Genomic DNA, 21,176 nt, shown 5'->3' with positions numbered 1-21,176 from the left:
TGAGAAAGGGCAAAAATAGAATTAGGCTTCAGCAATGACAATATAATACATTGGGGAAAGAAAAAACACATGCCAGTTGGCTTGACACAGCTAGTCTATCCCATCTGACCCGCAGATATGAAGATATGATTAAGATTTTTTTCGCTGCTCTTTCTCAATTCTGCTGCAGATTTTAGTTCTGATTCAAAGGTTTGACCTCTTTCACTTTTTCACTTCTCAGATTGTGTTAAATTACTGTTATTCCCTTGAAGCCTACCTGTTCATACAGAATTAATACACTACAATGTGACAAAATATTGTCTATTCGGTGGAAGAATGGAGCTGCGTGGAATTCAATCAGCAAGGGCAATGTAACAGCGCAATCCTTGGATGATCATCTTTTGTCCAAACCGAATCCTTTTCAAGTCAACTTCCAATGAAGTGGCGAACAAGTTTCATGCTAGAAACCTGAACGTCTATGCACAATAACAGATGATGCATGTCACTCAGACTAAGCATATAAACTTTGATAACTGTGCGGTGAAAATATAGATTTCTCAGGCGTCTATTGGAATAGTTTATATTTTTTTAAACTGGAACTGTACAGGCAATTATAAGTTAGCAAAATGTGCAAAAGGAAAACAGCAAAGAAACATTACTTTGTGTTCTTTCATATTGATACCTGCATTGTCTTAAATGGCCCAAGTGGTTTTTTAATTATTTCGTTCTCTGAGCGTGGGCAACACTGGCGAGGCCACATTTATTGCCCATACCTAGTTGCCCGGTGAAGATTTGACTTGTTTCAACAGAGTAAGCTTTCAATTATTTGATAATGTTAACAATTATTGGTCCTGGTTATACCAGAGATTTATAGTGCCATGTGCCAGATGGTTGTTTCTGTGTAATCATTTTAAATTTGAAAGAACATATTCACGAATATAAACCATGAATGATGTCAGAATTGCAGGTAGATATCTCACCATAGGTGTGACCAGTTGGAGGAAATAATTTAATTCTTTACAATAATGTTGAGAGTCAACCCATACATCAGCTGTTTGGGGGAGAGTTACAGGTCTGACTGACTTAAAAGTAAATTATGCAAACTCCATATAAAACCAATTTAAATGGAACAGTAAACATATAAAACTCTGAATGCATGTAAATTCTAAAATGAAAAATCAGGAAGACACAGACAAACAGACATTCTATGGACTTTCTGGTCATTTGTGTGTGTGACTAAATAACGCATTGTGCAATATTCATGGAATAAATCAAAATTCATTAAATGAATTTTTTTTTAATCAGAATGATTTGAGGTGTAGAAATTAATTCAGTAAGCAACAAACAAAAACATTTTAAATTACTTTGCTGTATGTTTTTAATTAATCAGTTGCTTAAGGCCTAATGTCAACCAAGAGAGAAATGGACTGTTAAATTTACAGTTGCTCTTGTCAAAGCCTCATTTACTTCATATTAAAATCAGTATTGTTACCTACATTTGTGGTTTTGTATAGTATTAATACATAATTTTGTATTGTTGCTGATAATCAGCCTAATGGATTTTTAAGACCTATTAGCATTTATTTTACCACTTTCTGCTTTCCTAATTCAAGTGATTTAATGTGTTCTTTTTATTTTGGAATACAAAAACCAAATTAATACCAACTCTGTCTTAAGGCATGGAAGGAGTAGTGTGTGTCACAGGCATTAAGCTTTCATAGTCTTTTTTTCAAGAGACTAATATGGAGAAGAATTACAGTGAACACAAATAAATCCTACAACTGAAGCAAGGTTTAACTAGTTAATATGGACTCTCTTCAAAACTAGCAGACAGATGAATATTTTTGTAAAGCTGTTATATGATATGATTTAATTTGTTGTTTTGGTTTTGTCTATAATATAACTTCAATAACTTAGTTGGCGATGCAGCTTTCTAATTCTTAATTAATATAATAATTTTGTTTGCTAAAAAAAATTAAATGCCTGAAAAATTTGAAACTTGAAATGTTGTAGATAGCATTTCTTAAACTTCCAAATTCAAAAATTCATGTGACAACTGTATAGCTCAAGCTTTAAGTATTAACCTTTAACCTTTGACCTTACAGATTTTAACCAATGAAATGTCTCTTTAAACTTTAAAGGAAACAATGATAACGAACGCCTGGCGATTGCTAGACAGCGAATCCCATATCGACTTGGTCGAGTAGTTGATGATTGGCTACTCGACAAAGGTAAAAACATTGATTAAAACTTCAAATAAAAAATAATTTGAACATAACCAAGTAGTGTTGGATTGTAACACTAATAAACTTAAAATATAAATTGCCAGTAAAATTAAATAAAACAAAATGTTTTAAACAGTAGTTAGAAATATTTGCATAGCGTGTTGAATAATTCTTTTCCCATTATGAAATATCAACAGTTTAATAAGCATACCCCATTAACTTAAGGTTAAAGGGACTGTTTAAATATAGTCTTCTAATTGTGATCAATGTACAACATTAATCCTAGACATTAACAAAAAGTGATAAATCCTGTACAGAATATGTTGACTATGTCTAAATTTAGTAATTAAAGGATGTACAATTAGCTGTGATCCACTTTTTCATTTCTGCAACAACGTCCTTTTAAACTATAGATAACTTAAATAGTGCTTCATGTGGATTGGAAAGAAGATCTGAAGTCCCTTTAACGTTTACTTCAAACATTTGAAGGAATTGTAGTTTGAAAAGAAGTTAACAATAAAAAATGACATTTGCTGCATGCTTTTTGCTGTGCAAAAACTGAACCCTTTAAAAATATTATAAATGATTTTTGTCAAAAAATCAAGAAGTGGTACTGTTGCAAAGGTTTGTTCTGTTGGAGTGAAATGTTCCACATAATTTTCTCATTTTATGTGTCACTTGTTAGTTCACATCTGCATTGACAGTTTTGTTTTTCATTTTAACCCAAAAGGCAGGCTTGCTGGAAGGCAATCAAAAATACTCGTACGCTCTTACAATATGTTTTATTATTTTTGTGAAACAACATTTTCTAGTATTGTTATGTGCTTGTACTCTAAATTTCTGTAAAAATGGCACTTGAAAGAGTGCTCTACAAAGATAAACAGGAAACGACACATCTGATTGCCCTTTAAGCAACCAAAAAAATGAAATTACTGTAAGAAAATATTGATTGAAAATCTGCATCTCTCACACATTCCATCCAAGAGCAATAAATTACTATTCATACTGTTCTTCAGTAATTTATTGCAGTCATTAACCATCTCATAAATTATTTGTTACTTCGCATAATGTAAAATAAAATTCCTAACTTAGTTAAGTCCACATTCAACATTTTTCCTATATATGTAACGATGTTTTCACAGGACGGCAGCTTACAATCTTCAATAGCCAAGCAACTATAAAAATTGGTGGCAATGACAAAGCTCGTCCATTCCAGGGACAGCTAACTGGTCTGTACTACAATGGCTTGAAAGTACTTAATATGGCAGCTGAAAGTGACCCAAACATCAGAATAGAAGGAAATGTGAGATTAGTAGGTGAAGTGTCCTCGATGACGACAGAAACAACGACCACTTCAAAGCCAGCAGAAATATCAACCACCATTATGGAAACTACAACCACCATGGCCACCACCACCACCAGGAAAGGGAGGTCGACCACCACAAGAGATGTTATGACTCAGGTAAGTAACCCCAGGTTTTCGCTTTCTTCTCTTGGTGTTTTTTGAATTTGTAAAATTTTGTGAAATGAAACGATCTTAGTTCAAATAGTGGCTTTAACCATATGCTTAATTTTGAGGACCAAGGAAAGATATGATATGGAGGTTTTAACCAAGACTCAAGGTTCTTTATTCTCATATTGCTTTCTGTGTCAGACAGTTCTTTCTATCTCAGTCATTTTATAATGTGAAGTGTCAGGTAATGAGACTAGATAAAATTATATGTTCTGCCCCCACTGTTACTGCTAATGTCAAGTAAATAATACTGCTTGAAGCTCTGAGTTTAATTACAATAAACACAGTTATATCATGTTGAGAAATGTATGATATAAATATTGAAAACCAACAATCAAGGGACATTTGGAAGATATCGATGATTAAGACAAGAGAATCAGGCTTTGTTTGGTTACTCAGTTTAAGTTTCAAAATGTGAAAAAAAAGATTTTCTTCAACAGAAGAAAAACAGACTTCAAAAAAACAAATCAATGCTAATAAAGCTACACTTGTGATCCTTATGGCCCAGAAATTGCTGGAGCGGGGCATCTCGCTGCGAACGTCGTGAAATGGATTTTTTAACCACACCCTTCAGATCGTAATATATTTGTGCCGCGAATTGATAACAACACGGCGAGGTAAACGGGGCTTCTGAGACCATGAACGTTGGGTCCTTTGGTCTATCTCCTTAACCAGTGAAATTTAAGGATAGAGAAAGAAACAGAGGGAAAGATGGTGAATTAGAGTCAAATTAGATACATAAACAGAAATAAAGAGACGGAACGGTGGAGGGTGAATTAGGAGAGAGAGAAAAATAGACAAAAAGAAAAAGTAAGAATTAAAATTAAAAATTTAAAAAACTTCAAAGCACAATTTGTTACCTGTGGGAGTGATAAGCCATAGCTTCATTGTTCCCTTTTTGGGCCTCCAAGGTTGAGTGACATGTCAGGATCATAAATCACATCATTAACAAGGTCCTTTTGACTTGAATTATCAGCCCTAAATGGCTGCGGTAAGATTAATTCAGCAATTTCATGACACCCAATGGGGAGGCTTACGGCGAGACGGTATTTTTTTGGTTTCGGTGAGGTAACGGCAGATTGTCCAGCAATTTGTGTAGAATCGGAACTCAGCGTATCTCTTCTTCACCCCAAATTGCTGGGGTTTTTACGCACTAATAATGGCGGGTGCCGTGAATTCGCCATTATTGTTCCAGCAAATACTGGGCCAGTATTTTTCAATTATAGATAAATTGATGCTGCACAATTGTGAATTCTCACATACTTGTAGTTAATGTGTTCTTGACAGGGTGGGGGGGGGAATGAATGAGCCAAATTTGAACTGAGTCAATAAAATGTGAGATGTGGTGCATGGGTCATAATTTCATGGATTTGGTTTCACTAATGAAACCAAAAAAATGTAGATGTATCTGGTCCTCTTGCCAGTTTAATACATGTCATGTTTGACAATAAATATATTTCACAAGTATTCCTTTTGATATATCGAAACTTGCACAGAACTTAATTGGAGGTTTGTTTACATGCACATTAATTATTCATAGATGCAATTTAGCTGAATGAAAGATATCTCCTGGAAATGGAAGGAAAAAAAGCTTTTAAAAGCTTCTGGATCACTTTTTTAAACCAGGTATCTCAGCCCAAATTATACAAACTGGGCCAAATTTCTAATTTTTCCAAATCAAATCCAATCAGTCTAAATTGGATTAATGACTTTTACAGCTCAATGCAAACTCTTCCCTAACCATCCTAATGGTGGGTATTAGTCAGAATTACAGATGTTGGCTGTTGTCACTATTGCTGCTGTAGCTATGTATTTTTTTAAATGGTTGCAGTAACTCTATAAAAATTACAAATTAAAAAGAGCTGTAAGCTATTTATTGCCAAGATTGAAATCTGAAAATCTAAGCCACATCTGGGCTAGTGAATGTTTAACTCCAGGGTCAGCTTTTATGGTATTGAAGTCAGAGTAAAGATGATAAACACAAGACTATTTCCAGGTTTTTGAAAATATTATGTTCATGATATTTCTTCCATGAATAATGTATATCCTCCTACTGTTCCTGATATCTGTACATCATTTCCTGTATAAATTAACCCAAATTAACTATCAAAGGAACATTTTTAAGTTAAAATATTTTTAAAAAAATCAAACCAGATATTTAACTGTAAACTAAAAAGACTCAACCTACAAAGTTTATGAACTTTCACCATTAATATCAAAGTCACTGTAAATCTGTATTTTATTATTTAATTAGTTAAGGATTATCGACTGTATTTTTTTTTTCGTTCATGGGATGTGGGCGTCGCTGGCGAGGCCGGCATTTATTGCCCATCCCTAATTGCCCTCGAGAAGGTGGTAGTGAGCCGCCTTCTTGAACCGCTGCAGTCCGTGTGGTGACGGTTCTCCCACAGTGCTGTTAGGAAGGGAGTTCCAGGATTTTGACCCAGCGACAATGAAGGAACGGCGATATATTTCCAAGTCGGGATGGTGTGTGACTTGGAGGGGAACGTGCAGGTGGTGTTGTTCCCATCTGCCTGCTGCTCTTGTCCTTCTAGGTGGTAGAGGTCGCGGGTTTGGGAGGTGCTGTCGAAGAAGCCTTGGCGAGTTGCTGCAGTGCATCCTGTGGATGGTACACACTGCAGCCACAGTGCGCCGGTGGTGAAGGGAGTGAATGTTTAGGGTGGTGGATGGGGTGCCAATCAAGCGGGCTGCTTTATCTTGGATGGTGTCGAGCTTCTTGAGTGTTGTTGGAGCTGCGCTCATCCAGGCAAGTGGAGAGTATTCCATCACACTCCTGACTTGTGCCTTGTAGATGGTGGAAAGGCTTTGGGGAGTCAGGAGGTGAGTCACTCGCCGCAGAATACCCAGACTCTGACCTGCTCTCGTAGCCACAGTATTTATGTGGCTGGTCCAGTTAAGTTTCTGGTCAATGGTGACCCCCAGGATGTTGATGGTGGGGGATTCGGCGATGGTAATGCCATTGAATGTCAAGGGGAGGTGGTTGGACTCTCTCTTGTTGGAGATGGTCATTGCCTGGCACTTATCTGGCGCGAATGTTACTTGCCACTTATCAGCCCAAGCCTGGACGTTGTCCAGGTCTTGCTGCGTGCGGGCTCGGACTGCTTCATTATCTGAGGGGTTGCGAATGGAACTGAACACTGTGCAGTCATCAGTGAACATCCCCATTTCTGACCTTATGATGGAGGGAAGGTCATTGATGAAGCAGCTGAAGATGGTTGGGCCAAGGACACTGCCCTGAGGAACTCCTGCAGCAATGTCCTGGGGCTGAGATGATTGGCCTCCAACAACCACTACCATCTTCCTTTGTACTAGGTATGACTCCAGCCACTGGAGAGTTTTCCCCCTGATTCCCATTGACTTCAATTTTACTAGGGCTCCTTGGTGCCACACTCGGTCAAATGCTGCCTTGATGTCAAGGGCAGTCACTCTCACCTCACCTCTGGAATTCAGCTTTTTTGTCCATGTTTGGACCACGGCTGTAATGAGGTCTGGAGCCGAGTGGTCCTGGCGGAACCCAAACTGAGCATCGGTGAGCAGGTTATTGGTGAGTAAGTGCCGCTTGATAGCACTGTCGACGACACCTTCCATCACTTTGCTGATGATTGAGAGTGGACTGATGGGGCGGTAATTGGCCGGATTGGATTTGTCCTGCTTTTTGTGGACAGGACATACCTGGGCAATTTTCCACATTGTCGGGTAGATGCCAGTGTTGTAGCTGTACTGGAACAGCTTGGCTAGAGGCGCAGCTAGTTCTGGAGCACAAGTCATCAGCACTACAGCTGGGATGTTGTCGGGGCCTATAGCCTTTGCTGTATCCAGTGCACTCAGCCGTTTCTTGATATCACGTGGAGTGAATCGAATTGGCTGAAGACTGGCTTCCGTGATGGTGGGGATATCGGGAGGAGGCCGAGATGGATCATCCACTCGACACTTTTGGCTGAAGATGGCTGAAGATTTAAAGAGACTTCACTTCAGGAGATTATCCCCCCTTCCTTGAGGCCTAAAGGCTTGAGGGGCTGAATGGCCTATTCCTAATCATATGATCCTACGTAGTGAGAATTCAAAGCAAAACCTGGAAATGGATAAGAGATTGGTTGAAGGAAAGGAAACAGCAGGCACTTCCTGAGGGGAGTGATGTTGACAACCCAGGGGAATGGCAGTTCTACATGGTATGCACCAGGGATCGATGGTGGGCGTCCTACTGTTTCGAATTTACATCAATGACGGATGCAGAAATTGTAGACAAATTGATTCAATTCACAGATGATACTAAACTGATGGGGGGTGGGTGCAGTCAACTCTAATGAGGAACGAGATAAGATCTGCAAATGGCTGGAACAGTGCCAAATGTAATTTAACACAGGTAATTGTAAGGAATTGCACATTTGAAGAAAAAGTGAATGATGTAAGTATGATTGGTATGAAATAGTTTAGCAGTGACGTTGGAAGAGATGCAGAGGTGTTAACATACTTCACTTAACATATTCAGTTACTATGAAGCAACAGTCAACAAAAAAAATTAAATGCTGAACTGTTTTATTAAAGGGTAGAGTATAAGGTAAATTCAGCAACAATTCGAGCAGAATCAGCTGTAAGTGTTAAGTGATCTCTCTGCAACCCGAGCTCCAGTTGAGTGACGCTTGACGTCAGGAGTGCCGCCTCACTGAATTTACCCTCATAGGTCAAAGATGCTCTGCCGAAACAGTATGGTGTTCTGGTTAGACCACATCTCGGGTAATCTGTCCAGTTTTGGTCCCTGAGACACCAGGTAAAACGTCATGCAGTCGGTTCAGAGAGGACACCGAAGGCCGATCCTTAATGTCAGAGGATTGATTCACGAGGGAGGACAGGAATAACTTGGACTGTTCCAAAAGCAAAAGTTACCTTCTAGAAAGATATGAGATAGTAAATGGTATAAGAAGTGTAAATCCAAACAATTACTTCACAGTAAACCTTCTTAGTATTACAAAGGGTTATAAGTGCAATCTGGTGAGAGAGAAATTAAGGACTGATGTTAGGAAGTTGATTTTCATGCAAAGAATGATTGACACTTGAGAACAAACATCAGTGTAGGGTAGAGGAGGTAAAAACCTTAGAATTGTTTAAGAGACAGTTGGATTCGATGACTATAGGATTTTCAAAATGTATGAGATAAAACGGGCAGAATAATCTTCCTCATTTATCTTGTGATATCTTTCGTTCAGCAAAATTGTGTCTATAACTAATTAATGCTACATGTCAACAAACCTCCAATTATATTCTATGAAAGTTCTAACACTTTTCAAAAGGAATTTTCGTGATTCACAAACTGTTTCTGCTCAAAAATCTCTCACCGAATGGCTGAAGTATGTTTTGCTTGTGTGATTGAGGAGAATTGAACACCAGAGTTCATGAAATACACAACTTCACTTTCTGTTGTAGTCTTCACCTCTCTGATGAAGCATACACTACAGTATACTGAGAGCAGTATAGTTCATAACAGAATTTCTGACATAATAATATACTGTCCTTGCTCAAGAGTGCATTTCAAAGTAGCTTGAGTAAAACACCCTTACATTTTGTCATGGGTAGAATATCTATAGGGGTTCTCCGGTTTCTCATCAGAACTTCAGCAAAGAATGGTGTCTACCCCAGAGAAATGGCGCAAATGGCCATTTATACCGTTTCTCCCGGGTTTCCACTAAAGCTATGATGGGAGATTAGAAAACCCCCCGTGGAAATTCAAGGCGCATGTTTTTATAATAGAGATATTTTAGTCAACCAGAATTGCTTACCTTCATTTAATTGAACAGTTGGCGAATGGTCACAGTTGATTGAATCCTTACCCACTCATACATCGTAGAAAGTGCAATTAATTCAGATCAATTCAGGGAGCCTGTCCATTGAATTTCCCCACCATTGAATATGGTGTTAAAATGCAATAAATACTATACAACAAAATATCACATTTATAACCCCCTAAAACTGCCTTTGAGATAGATTCATTTACCTATTATCTGCACAGTTATATATTGACTGCACATTACAGAAGGCACCTTTATCTAAGTGGGATGCGATTGTATGACTATCATAATATTTTATTGGGTTTTATACCTTTACAGCACAAATTACATTGTCTCAGATATGGCAACTTCTGCTCATTTCAGTGAGTTTTACTGATTTGATTTGATTCTCCCGACACCACAAATTGACTAAATTGCACTGACTTTTTAAAATTACTAATAGACTACTTTTTGCTTGATTATGGAGCCTTACAACATTTTGTCTTATGTCTTATAAGACTTAGACACAATAGTGGATGGTATGCTCAACAGTAAGTTACACCACGGATTTGAAACATGGCTCTTGTAATCAGTTCTACTATCTAGTCCTTCCATCCCCACTCAAAAAAATCTTTATCTGTTGAAAATATTAAAAATCCTTTTTTAAAATCCATAAGATGTACTGTGCTTGAATGCACAACTTGTGTTACTAGTCAATATTTTCTGTAATGTTATTTCACTTTAGAAAACATCCATTAAACCATAGACTTGGTGATTTTATTTGGGAGAGGGTGGTGTGAACAATAAGCAGGAGAGAATGTTGAGCACCTCATTCAATCATAGAATATACTTGCATCTGTAGACCATCTTATTACATTGTCAAAACACCTAAAAGTGCTTCACACAATTAATTACTTTGTGAAGTATGGTAATTGTTATACTGGGAAATCATCTTGCTGAAATTTATTTATAAATATCATTCCAGAATTTCTGTAAGTAAAGTTGTGAAGCTTTCTTGAATTTTTTATTTTAGTTTGTTTTCTAAACAGAAAACCAATGGCTAAAAAATTAAATTAGTACTCATGGTTACATGTTTAAATCTTGAGGATGAAGTCACACCAAAAAGTATATGCATTAGATCAACAAATTCATTTGCGAGAGGTTGACCAAATATATGCAATGAGCAGGCTGATGAAACAAGTGCTTCCATTAGTCTCTCTTAAGGTCTGAGCCAGTGGGGGCTAAATTGGGCCGTGTGGCGCCTGTTGTGTAGATGTTACGCGGACTCCTGAGGACCCAAAATGGCGTCCGACATGCGCGCGCACACTTCGGCGTGATGTGCGCAGGACGCCACATATTGATAAAGGCGTTTGTGCAGGCGCACTTAACGAACGCCGGCAGCATCTAAAGTAGGGAGACTATGCGGTAGATCAGTGTGCAATGCTGATTTAAAGGGACAGATGAGATGTTGGAACTCCAAGCTTCAACCAACACACTGTATTAACCTCGCACAGTTGAACAGGTCTTAAAGGGCCTGGAGGACCCCCCACCAGCCTATTTAAAGGGATCATGCAGGAGTTACAGGTTAGTTGCTAGATTATTGCTTCTGGCTGCTGATGCATTTGTACCTGTTTTTGGAGGTCTCCTATACTTGAATACTAGGACTACGGGACATAGCCTAAAAATTAGAGCCAGGACTTTCAGGGATGAAGTTAGGAAACGCTTCTACACACAAAGGGTGGTAGAAGTTTGGAACGCTCTTCCACAAATGGCAGTTGATGCTAGCTCAATTGTTAATTTTAAACCTGAGATTGAAAGATTTTTGTTAACCAAGGGTATTAAGGGATATGGGGCTAAGGCGGGTATATGGAGTTTGGTCACAGATCAGCCATGATCTCATTGAATGGTGGAATAGGCTCGAGGGGCTAAATGGACCACTCCTGTTCTTATGTTCCTATAAGCAACGGCACTGGCGGAGTGACAGGGGTGGGACAGGAATGCTGTCATCCTGAGAGAGGACAGCAGGTTCATGTTCCATGGAGCCACTGTCACTTGCTACCTTCTGTTATGTGCCACCTTTTCTTGCAAGAAAGCGGATGTGTGTCAGTGAGTGTCCTGGAGACATTTGGGTGATGTGGCTGTCATGGTTGAATAGCTGCCAGTGTGTGTGGCCTGTGAGTTGTGGTTGTGCAGCTTGCAACAGTGGCAATGTGTGAGGGTGAGATGAGGCATCTGATTGGAAGAGTTGAGTACTGATTGAAAGAGTTTGTTGGTATGTGGGTGATGGGGGATGTAGTGCATGGAGCAGTGGATGAAGCTAGCAGTGCAGTTGGTAGGAGATGCCACTTGACAGTTGAACTCATGCACCTTGACCACTCGGGTCAAATCATTGCACTTCTCCCTGCATTGCATCCACGTTTGTGGTGTTCTGCTCTTGGCATTGACTTCGTCCTCTACTGCCTCCAACTGCCTAGGGATCATATGTCTGGAGGGTCTCTTGCCCCCCTGCATATATAGGATGCCCCTCCTTCTGTCCACCTCTTGCACCAAGGTCTCTAGTGCATCATCAGAGCACCTTGGTGCATGCATTCTCGCAGGCCCGGTACAAACTCAGATCGGCAGATTGGTGAGGTCTGGCGTGCAGATTGGAGGGTGTGGGATTTAGTAGTGCGCAACCTTTATTCATTGTTTTAACATAACTCAACAGTTTGTCAACATAAAGACGGGACCTGCATCTGTGCTTTACGTGTGCGATTTCTGATCTTCATTCAGACTCCGTTCAGACCCTATCTTATATTTTGAAAATATGAGTCCCGCAAACGTTGAGCAGTTGGTGCTCATTAAATATTCCAGAGTTCCCATCATCACCATGTTTCACTATATTGCAGCACAGGTTCACTTTACCATTGCCATAGTGCACCTTCCCTTTAAGAGGTATAGGCTGCCTTTAACTGGTGCTAGCCACTCGTGATATCTGGGCCCCCTGCTGGTGAGCAGCCATTCAACAGCACAGGTGGGACTGGCTCCACACAGCAATCATGTAAAACAGCCGTGCTGCCTGCAACGCAACGACCGGGCGTGGGTTAATCGCACACCGTGATCCCTGCACCCGTTTTCGGGGGTTAACTAATTTAACCCCCAGTGTGTTCATAAGGAAAGAGAAAAATCACTCTCATCATCTGGTCAAAATATCCCACACCACTGCAGGACCCTTCATTACCTACGTGTGTCCAAAGTTCTCGCTGACCTACATTGGCTCCCGGTCCAACAATGCCTCGATTTTAAAATTCTCATCTTAGTGTTCAAATCTCATGGCCTCATCCCTCCCTATCTCTGTAACCAGCCCTACAACCCAACGAGAAAACTGCGCTCCTTCAACCCTGGCCTCATGCATCCCGCACTTCCCTCTTTTCTTCTCCAACTCTCCTTCCTCTTTTAAGATGCTTCTTAAAACCTACCTCTTTGACCAAGCTTTTGGTCACCTCTCCTCATGTCTCTTTCTTTGGCTTAGTGTAAATTTTTGTCTGATTACGCTCCTGTGAAACGCTTTGGGATATTTTACTACATTAAAGGAGCTATATAGATATAAGTAGTTGTTGCTGTTTCAGGAAGTGAAACTTTCTTTAAAAGAATGTAGATAACAAACTATCCAAGCAGAACATATACGTAAAACAGAATTATTTTCAAGAAAGCAGCCTGCCCTGAATAAATCATGTTCTTTCAGAATTTCTTCATTCACAGTGACATGATAGTTTCTTCAATACTAATTAGCTTAGGTTTACAATCACCCCTCCCCCCACCAAATGAACCAAACCACAATGCGATTGTCCTTTGTTTAATTATAATTTTATTTCATTCAAACTTACATATATTTGCATGTAATCTGGTGTGTAAATCACTAAAATATTAGCAGTTAAAACACATTGTGTATCAGGTAAGATGCTCACTGAAAATTTGAACTAAAGGATTTGGCTGCACTCAGTTTTGATTGCAAGGGAAAAAAATTGGAAATTAAGAAAGATATATATTTTTTTAAATCACTGAAACTATGTACATATATGTACAAATAAATGTAATTATAAATGAATGTTGGTAGATTTAAATGCAGTCTCAAAATTGGTAACGGTAAATTCTAGGGAATGTTCTGTATCTGAGGGTTGGTGCTGCAGTCATTCGGAAATACAGCCTTATGTAGGTCAACACACAGCATACACACTGTGTAACTCTTTTCCCCAAAATATAGCTCATTATAGAAAATCCATTGCATTGTTGAGCTGCCACAATCCAGATGAAAACTGGTGATATACAAAGAGTGAATCGGACAAATTCAAGTCAAGGAAAAAGGCACATTAGCAGCAAAGATAGTTTTTAGGATTCTAAAGCAAACTAGCACTGAGGCTATAATTTCTTGAGTATTTTGCTGAGTATTTCCATCAGCACGTACATGGTTACCATTCAGCACATGCCCATTGTTGGGAAACCAGTCTTTTACTTTGTTCTTAGAATTGTAGAGATCAGTGTTAGGTTTTGAGATGTTCCCAGTGCTGCTGTGCTGTATCTTGTGCAGAAATACACAAACCACTTCCATTGACCCACCCCCCGCTCCATCCCCCCACCCCCTCATTCTACTAGGTATTACTGATACGGCCAGATACAGCGGTGATGTAGAACCAGAGCATTTGCTCTGTACTATTGACCCTCTTAGTGATGAAGAAAAATACGAGATTGAGTGTAAATGAAGAGGGTGTTGTCACCAATCTCAACCAACATTATACACTCCTCTCTTACTCACAAATCATTTATTTGTAGGGCCTAAAATATGTTAGCCATGGCACAAAGCAAGCTTGCACTCCTCCCAGCCAACAAACTGAACATTTTGCCATTGAGTAGCTTCTATATCCCCTCTTCCAATGTCACAAATCTTGTAACTTGCCTTTTGTCAGTAACCAGCAAGAGCCTGCGTCAATATAACTTGCTTACTCTGGAGTCGAAATTCCTTGAGATTTTATTTGCTGGTGATCTCCATCACTGACCCTGCTGGAGCCCCAGCCTCATTACGTTAATGAGGTTGGGACTCATTGCTATAAGGTCAGCGGGCTGCAGGCGGAAAATAAGTGCCCATGGGCAGCCCGCCAGCTCTGGGCCTCTGTAATATATGGGGTGACCTTGGCAGCCTCCAAGCCCAGAAAAAGTTGGGCGGGGGTTGGGCAGTTCTAGTGGGCAGGAACCCAGTGCGGCAGCAGCCAAGGCTACTTTTGTGGAGCCTGGAAGAGCAATCTTTCTCCTCGTCCCGCAAAAATAATTAAGTACTTTTGTGCTGCTCTTTGGCTGGAGCACCAGCTAATGCTAGGAGAAGCGGGCATAGCGCACGGTCCACTCATCTGAGTCCTAAAATGGCATTGGGAGCCTATTGATAACATAGGACCCAAATTTAAATATCTAAATTATCTGTGCACTGGCTTCAGGTGGCTTCCCAGGCTGCCTATTCTGAGGTCCCCGCAAAAATGACGATGGCCACATACACGGCAGAAATGGAAAGGTAAGTTCATCCCCACAATTTTCTGGGCACTATTGCCCCATTTCCAACTCGCCGGAGGCCTTAAAATTTCCCACGTTATGGCCTCGATATTTACTCGGGGTCGTGAAGAGAATGAGGTGGGGTGGGTTGGGTGGGGGATTTCCAGACAGGAAACTTGGAAGCATGGGTTTCCCGGACATCCTTACAATTTTGATGTAAGGACATCTTTCAAACTTTTTCTGTAAGTTTCCCGCATAACAGCCAGCCAGATTGACAGGCTGGCTGTCTGTTAGACGGGAGAGCAGCCAGGGAATGGATGCCAGCAGATAAATCTGACATCGGGGGCTTGGAGTCAGTCATCGGCCGGTGTGGGGGGGGGACATCGGTCATCAGGGGGGTCGGACACACCATGGAAGGGTCAGACATTGGGGTCATCAGTCACGGGGGTTGAAGATGTTGGGGGGGCGGTTAGGAGATCATTGTGTGGGGGGGTGGGGTTGGGTGGTTCGGACCTGGAGGGGGTGGGAGCGGTGGTCGGCCGATCGTATGTGTGGGATTGCAGCAGGTGAGCTTGTTGGGTAGGGGGGAAGCACTCCTGCTCCTCCTGGCCCACAAGCAGAGCAATAAAGGCACTTGCCCGTTGATTCGGGCCTCCTTCCCTCTTCTTATATGGCGTGAAGTCAAAGGCCCAGGAATCCCGACCCCCAGATGTTAAAAATAAAAATGCTGTTAAAATGGAGGCACGCAGCCTGTGTAAAAGATTTTACTGACCGACCCACCTCCTGAGAATGGGTTGGTCGTTGGTCGGGTTTAACATTTTTATAATTTTTACCATCCCACCCGCCCCCAACCCACCTGTTCTTGGGGGTTAAAATTTACCCCTATATCTCAGTTCGAAAGGGAGAAAGGGAAAGATTCAGGCCATTAGCTTGTGTGATCTATGTTTTCTCTTTTAGTCTGGCACTTTGAATCCTGTACCTTCGAATCAGCGCTCAAAAGCATCAGGTTCTCAATGGCATCTCATTTGGTAATTAGGCAGAGCTCATTGCCTGCTGTGCTGAGAAGCAGCTCTGAGATTCAAGCACAAAAGATGTGCAGGTGAGAAGCTCAGGAAGCTGAGCCTGCTGATGTTGTGTTACTGATGCAGATGGGAGCATCATTGTTCAGTGCTAGTTTCCTCATCTTGTGATTTCAGATCTCATTAGCTGTCTCATCCTGCTTATTTTTTAAAGACTTGCATAATAATCCTGTATTTGAGCCATGTGCAGATAATCAAGATTCACTTTTTTTTTTACTGGCACTATTAGTCTGTTCATGGGCAAGAAAAATTCAATTTTACTACCTAATTTAACATTTCTCATTGGTATTTTGAAAAAAATATATAATGTTGAGTCAGCTCTCTTTACCAATAAAGATCATGTTAACTACATAGTAGTCTTTGAGCTCCGAGAAGAGACTCAGTAATACAGTACATATGGTTAAGTGAGTCTGTATCACATGTGTGATCTGTGGACTGTGCTGAAGTTCTCATTTTGCACAAGGTGCCATCTTCGGGCACTTACAGGTTTATCCACACAATCCACCAAATTTGATAAATTCACAAAACTTGGCCACTGAAGAGGATATTTACTTCAGAAATAGGGTTCAAAATGCTGTATGCCTGAATTCAAAGTTTTATATTGGCATTTTTTTAACCCCATTCCTGTAGGCACCAGTTCCAATGGAATTATGATGTTTAAGTGACCGATCATAGAATGGTTACAGCACAGAAGGAGGCCATTCATCCCTTCGAGTCCTGCCGGCTCTTTGTAAGAGCAATCCAGTTAGTCCCAGTCCCCTGCTCTTTCCCCGTAGCCCTGCAAATATTTTCCTTTCAAGTATTTATCCAATTCCTTTTTGAAAGCTACAATTGAATCTGCTTCCATCACCCTTTCAGGCAGCGCATTCCAGATCATAACTACTCTCTGTGTAAAAAAGTTTTTCCTCATGTCGCCTTTGGTTCTTTTGCCAATCACCTTATATCTGTGTCTTCTGGTTCTCGACCCTTCCGCCAATAGGAACAGTTTCTCTTTATTTACTTTATCTAAACCCTTCATGACTTTGAACATTTCTATCAAATCTCCTCTCAACCTTCTCTCCTCTAAGGAGAACAACCCCAGCTTCTCCAGTCTGTCCACGTAAATAAAGTTCCTCATCCCTGAAACCATTCTGGTAAATCTTTCCTGCACCATCTCTAAGGCCGTAACATCCTTCCTAAGGTGCAGTGCCCAGAATTGGACACAATAGTCCAGTTGTTGCCGAACCAGTGTTTTATAAAGGTTCAACATAACTTCCTTGCTTTTGTACTCTATGCCTTTATTTATAAAGCCCAGGATCCCGTATGCTTTTTTAACCACTTTCTCAACCTGTCTTGCCACCTTCAAAGATTTGTGCACATATACCCCCGGTCTCTCTGTTCCTGCACCCTCTTTAGAATTGTACCATTTAGTTTATATTGCCTCTTCTCATTCTTCATGTCAAAAGGTATCACTTTGTACTTCTCTCCATTAAATTTTATCTGCCATGTGTCCGCCCATTCAATCAGCCTGTCTGTGTCCTCTTGAAGTCTATTGCTATCCTCGACACTGTTTATTACACTCCAAGTTTTGTTTCATCTGCAAATTTTGAAATTGTGCCCTGTACACCCAAGTCCAACCATTAATATATATCAAAAAAAACAATGGTCCTCGTACCGGCCCCTGGGGAACACCATTGTATATCTTCCTCCAGTCCAGAAAGCAACCATTCACCGCTACTCTCTGTTTCCTGTCACTTAGCCAATTTTGTATCTGTGCTGCCACTGACCCTTTTATTCCATGGGCTTCAGTTTTGCTGTCAAGCCTATTATGTGGCACTTTATCAAACGCCTTTTGAAAGTCCATATACAGAACATCAACCACATTGCCCTCATCAAAAAACTCAATCGAGTTAGTTAAACATGATTTGCCTTTAAGAAAACTGTGCTGGCTTTCTCTTATTAATCCACACCTGTCCAAGTGACTATTAATTTTGTCCCAGATTATCGTTTCTAAAAGCTTCCCCACCACCGAGGTTAAACTGACTGGCCTGCAGTTGCCAGGTTTATCCTTACGCCCTTTTTGGAACAAGGGTGTAACATTTGCAATTCTCCAGTCCTCTGGCACAACCCCCATATCTTAGGGGGATTGGAAGATTATGGCCAGCACCTCTGCAATATCCGCCCTTACTTCCCTTAGCAACCTAGGATGCATCCCATCCAGACCAGGCGACTTATCTACTTTAAGTACAGCCAGCCTTTCTTTACCTGCTCTTTAACTATTTCTAACCCATCCAGTATCTCAACTACCTCCTCTTTTACGGTGACTTTGGCAGTATCTTCTTCCTTGTTAAAGACAGATGCAAAGTACTCATTTAGTACCTCGGCCATGCCCAGTGCCTCCATGCGTAGATCTCCTTTTTGGCCCCTAGTTGGCCCCACCAGTTTACGATTTATATGCCTACAGAAGACTTTTGGATTCCCTTTTATGTTGGCCGCCAGCCTATTCTCATACTCTCTCTTTGCCCCTCTTATTTCCTTTTTCACTTCTCCTCTGTACTTTCTATAATCAGCCTGGTTCTCACTTGTATTATCAAACTGACATCTGTCATACGCCCCCATTTTCTGCTTCATTTTATTCTTTATATTTCAGCTTAGACAGTGATTACTGACAGTTTCTTTTTATTTTGGAGGGCATTACTTTCTGTCTACATCAAAAAGCAAACAGTGGATTGCAAACAAGACCAAGAGGCCTGGCTGATTTTTCTCACCTCCTGATCTGGGAACAATAAGGCAAATTATGCTCTCTGCATTGATGATTTTATTGTTTAAATTGGTGTAGACCAGGGATGGAACAAGGGACCTCCCTATTTTATTTGGGTCAGTGTCATGCCTGACAGTGTTTTTACCCACTGAGCCATCAGGGCATATCTCCTTATTTTTGAAAATTGCTTTATTTCCTTCCCCATTTTGGGCCACGTTGGATATTATTTTATAGGTGCCACCTTTTGCTACATCAAAAACTGAAAAATGGCAAGAATCACAGGTTGGGAGTAATTTTAACTCCAAAATTGGATGGGCCGCCCATTATGCACTCCCTATTTTCCTATCCATTCACTTCAATGGAAAAGAAAATAAGGAAAGGCATATAACAGGCAGCCAATCCGATACTGCCCATTTTACACTAGAGCCAAAAGTTAGTTACCCTTGTTGATTTCAAAGGTTTGCTGAAGATGAAAATTCATTAAAGACATAGGGGGTTAGATTGGACAAAGCCAATGATCGGGTGCGGGCAGCGCGATCCGCCAATAACCCGCACCCGGTGCTTCCTGCGCAGGCAGAACGAGACATTCGTCAGGCCTGAGTACTTACCTTCAAGCAGTGTTAAAAACCAGGCCTGATGCGAGGATTCAAGGAAATGCGCACTTTCCACCAGCAGGGGGAGCCTGAATCTCTTAAAGGGAAGATGTCCCTTAAAATCTCTTAAAGGTAGCTGGTACCTGTTATTTGCTGAAAATAAGAGTCTGCTGTCTGCATGGAATCTGAACTGAGATCAGACATTGTACACATAAAACACAGATACAGGTCCTGTCCCTATGTTTACAAACTGATGAGTTATTTTAAAACATTGAATAAAGGTTGTGCACTACTAAATCCCACATCCTCCAATCTGCATGCCAGACCTCACCAATCTGCCGATCTGAGTTTGTACCAGGCCTGCGAGAGTGCGTGCACCAAGGTTCTCTGCTGATGCGCTAGAGGCCTTGGTGCAAGAGGTGGACAGAAGGAGAGACATCTGACATCCACAGAGGGGGCAAGAGGCCCTCCAGACATATGCCCAAAAGGCAGTATGAGGCAGTGGGGAACGAAGTCAATACCAGGCGCACAGCACCACGAACATGGATGCAGTGCAGGAAGAAGTTCAGTGCTTTGACAAGAGTGGTCATGGTGAGTGAGGTCAATTGTCAAGTGGCATCTTCTACCATCTGCACTACTAGCCACATCCACTGCTCCACGCACTACACCCACCCCCCCCCCCCCCTATCACCTACCTAGCAACAAACTCTTTCTATTAGTACTCAACTCTGCCAATCTGATGCTTCCTCTCACCCTTACACATTGCCACTGTTGCAAGCCGCACACCCACAATGCACAGGCCACGCACACTGGCAGATATTCAACCATGACAGGCACATCACCCAGACACACTTTCTTGCAGGAGAAGTTGGCGCATAACAGGAGGCAGCAAGTGGCAGTGGCATTTAGCCCCTCGAGCCTGTTCCACCATTCAATGAGATCATGGTTGATTTGTGACCTCACTCCATAGACCCGCCTTAGCCCCATATCCCTTAATACCCTTGGTTCACAGAAATCTATTAATCGCAGATTTAAAATTCACAATTGAACCGGCATCAACTGCTGTCTGCAGAAGAACGTTCCAAACTTCTCCCACCCTTTGCGGGTAGAAGCGTTTCCTCATTTCACTCCTGCACATCTCTAAATGTTAGGCTATGTTCCCTCATTCTAGTATTCAAGTATAGACCTCCAAAAACAGGTACAAATGCATCAGCAGCCAGAAGCAATAATCCATCAGCTAACCTGTAAATCCTGCATGGTCCCTTTAAATAGCACTGGTTGGGGAGTCCTCCAGTCACTCTAAGACATGTTCAGATGGTCGCAGTTAAGACTGTGCTTTGAGTGGAGCTGAATGGTGTCCATCACTTTAAATTAGCGTTGCACACTGATTGTATCCATTTTCTCCTTACTTTACACGCTGCTGGCTTTCGATTTTTGCACATGCGCTAAAACCTATACCAAGATGACGTCTGGCTCATGTCATGCTAGAAACATGCGTGCGCAGCCAAGACACCGTCTTGGCACTTCTAGAGGCCATGTAGCGCCGAAACAACGGGTGCTAGAATGGCCCAACTTCAAGCCCACATTACCTAACGCTTCCATATCATAAAACAGAGAGATGGAAAAATAACAGAAGTCCTTTTTTCCACCTCTTTTTTATGGTGAGGAAATATTAGCTCGTATGCCTTTAAGGAATTTAAGTATATCTGGTTCACATTTTAAAAATTTGTAGACAGTCCACTCAAAA

At 41.1% G+C, this 21,176-nt stretch overlaps 1 protein-coding gene across 10 annotated transcripts in view; it reads left to right on the top strand.

The window, feature by feature from the left end:
* Window positions 1-21,176, top strand: part of nrxn1a (neurexin 1a) — a 1,536,646-nt gene that overhangs the window by 1,390,166 nt on the left and 125,304 nt on the right. For 7 of the 10 annotated variants that reach the window (XM_067988977.1, XM_067988978.1, XM_067988975.1 and 4 more), the window contains 2 exons: window positions 2,121-2,210; window positions 3,347-3,666. In XM_067988977.1, coding sequence (XP_067845078.1) covers window positions 2,121-2,210; window positions 3,347-3,666 — 410 coding nt within the window. The remainder of the gene's footprint in view (window positions 1-2,120; window positions 2,211-3,346; window positions 3,667-21,176) is intronic. The other 3 variants (XM_067988981.1, XM_067988980.1, XM_067988979.1) reach the window with 1 other exon arrangement.

This window comes from Heptranchias perlo, chromosome 8 (genome assembly GCF_035084215.1).
Source record: "Heptranchias perlo isolate sHepPer1 chromosome 8, sHepPer1.hap1, whole genome shotgun sequence".
Lineage (NCBI taxonomy): Eukaryota > Metazoa > Chordata > Chondrichthyes > Hexanchiformes > Hexanchidae > Heptranchias > Heptranchias perlo.
Note: the sequence above shows the minus strand (reverse complement) of the source record. Positions and strands in the feature narration are given on the sequence as shown.